Source organism: Lottia gigantea, assembly GCF_000327385.1.
Source record: "Lottia gigantea unplaced genomic scaffold LOTGIsca_30, whole genome shotgun sequence".
Classification (NCBI taxonomy): Eukaryota; Metazoa; Mollusca; class Gastropoda; family Lottiidae; genus Lottia; species Lottia gigantea.
The window spans coordinates 2,111,859-2,114,147 of record NW_008708987.1 but is presented as its reverse complement, the minus strand read 5'-3'; the positions used below and the strand labels follow the sequence as shown (position 1 = coordinate 2,114,147).

At 40.1% G+C, this 2,289-nt stretch overlaps 1 protein-coding gene across 1 annotated transcript; it reads left to right on the top strand.

The window, feature by feature from the left end:
- Positions 1-1,299: 1,299 nt before the first annotated feature.
- LOTGIDRAFT_60482 (hypothetical protein) lies at positions 1,300-1,509 on the top strand (the record flags this gene model as incomplete). Its single annotated transcript, XM_009057422.1, has 1 exon — positions 1,300-1,509. A coding segment is annotated over one exon (210 nt), but the record flags the coding sequence as incomplete, so codon positions are not given.
- Positions 1,510-2,289: the final 780 nt, after the last annotated feature.

Here is a 2,289-nt window from a genome sequence, read left to right as displayed (position 1 = left end):
AAATTATCACACGTGACTTAATGTATTCAACAGATATATTGCGAAATACTTTGAAATAGAAAATGGGTTATGAATATTTCAAGACGAAGTTCGTCCCCTTATTTCTTAGAAATAAAACTCATTTTTCTTGATAATTAACAAAAATACCAAAATGGAGTCATAAATATTATTAAAATTTATAAAGTAAAACTACACGAGGGCAGAATAACGCGACTAGAATTTCTGTAGAAAGTCGCAACAAAAAACGATTATGACATTAATTTTTTAATACAATTTGAAAAGAATTGAGCACATGTTGAAAGGAGATAGGACACGCCCCTAAAATCTTCTTCAGTCAGTGGCATTGTGCTGGAATGGACCAATAGGAATGTGAAGATGGGCCGATTATAAACATATAATAGAAGTGTATTGGAACGTAGCGTGAATTCCTCTACACGATAATCCCTTAAACAAAGTACTATTCGATAGACGGGATCGACTCTTTGTTGTTGTTGTCGTCTCAGCCAATCAGCGTTGAGAGGCGGGGCTTAATCGTCACAACCTTGACTCAGAGTTTTCTCGCGCGCTGTCAATTGTATAGATAAATAAACCACGCCCACTGTTGGATAAATACCGTCCGCTCAGCTACAATCGACAGTACAAGTTTGTGACTTCCAAGGATAGGAGTACAATTACAACAGCAAATTTTACAAAATGTCTACAAGTTTAATGTCTCACTATTCTCATCTCGGATACGATTTGGATAATTCAGTTCAGGTATGCTAAGTTTAAAATTCATTTCGTTTTAAATATCGACGCAATTTGTAAGAGTCGGAACAGCTGATGTCTGCGGTTTAATACTGTGTAGTACAATAGTCTTCATTGAACTGCCGTAAACAACTGACAAATGACAGTGTCATTCTCGTCTTTCACGATGCTAAGACTATCTTGACTCTCCATATGGCTTGGCGAATCCAAAGGATACACCATTGATGTCAGAATTTGATTACAACAAGTTACTTATGATTCCTTATTTTGTATTTTCAGAATCACATAATGAATGATCATCTAGCAGTCGGTGCTCCCATCAGAAACAGAAATTTCCAGATCGGCACATTCAGCAATGGAAACAGTGCTTTTGTTCCGGTGAATGCTAATTCTAACTATTCCTCCACGATCGTGCCTCCCTCCACAATGAATATGCTACCCACAGACAATCATCGCAAATTAGATCGAAGCTGGAGCGAACCTTGTGAGAAAACCATCAGAAACGTTACCCCAACTGTAATGAACGCCACCGGTACCAGTGCAAATGTGAATTCGTCCCGATACAAGACCGAACTGTGCCGACCCTTTGAAGAAAATGGACATTGTAAATATGGTGATAAGTGTCAGTTCGCCCATGGTAAACAAGAATTACAGAATCTTGCTCGTCATCCCAAATACAAGACCGATTTATGCCGAACCTTCCACACAATTGGTTTCTGTCCATATGGTCCAAGATGTCATTTTATCCACAGCGAGGAAGAACGTAAATTGGTACTGAAACAACAAGCTGCAGCTGCAGCCATGGTACAACATCCCGGAGTTATCCAACGACCAAATTCCATCAAATTCACCAGCTTGTCTTCCCTGGGATCTTCTCTCGATTCTCCATCTTCCAGTGTCAACGTCAGCCCTACTACACTCTCTCCATCTTTCTTTGGATCCGGTGACGATATCTTCTCTAGCGCCAACCACACTAGCTTCTCACCAAACACCCAACAGAGTGTCAGCTCCGGTAGTTCCCGTTCCAGCCCCGTGTTCAACTCTCAAGAATTAGACTGGATGACGCCATTGAACGTGCAGACAAGCACCAACAACGACATATCCGCTCTTCAACACCAATTCACCGGCATGAATCTAAACCAACAGAAATACGACGCCAACCAAAATGTGTTCGATGAAAGCTTCCTTTCCCAAGTGTTCCGTGAGAGCCAGACCTACAACGACGCCGTTCCATCTACATCTCCGGTCGATTCTCTATCTGGATTAAGTGTTGGATCTTCTAGCAGTGTTGGCAGTGGTAGTAGCAATGGTTTTGGTACCTGTAATTCTCCCATGGAAGTTAGCAGAGGTATGCGATTACCGATCTTTAACCGACTTTCTCAGGAGTTGTAAATTATAAAAACTGTGCCTTGGATTATTATTATAAAGACTATTTTTGTTTCGTATTACAACGATTTTAACCCAAAGTGGTTACTGAAATTGTGAAATACATAGAAACTATACAGGTGTGTATATGACTTTTCACTAAGTTCGTTTGTTTTT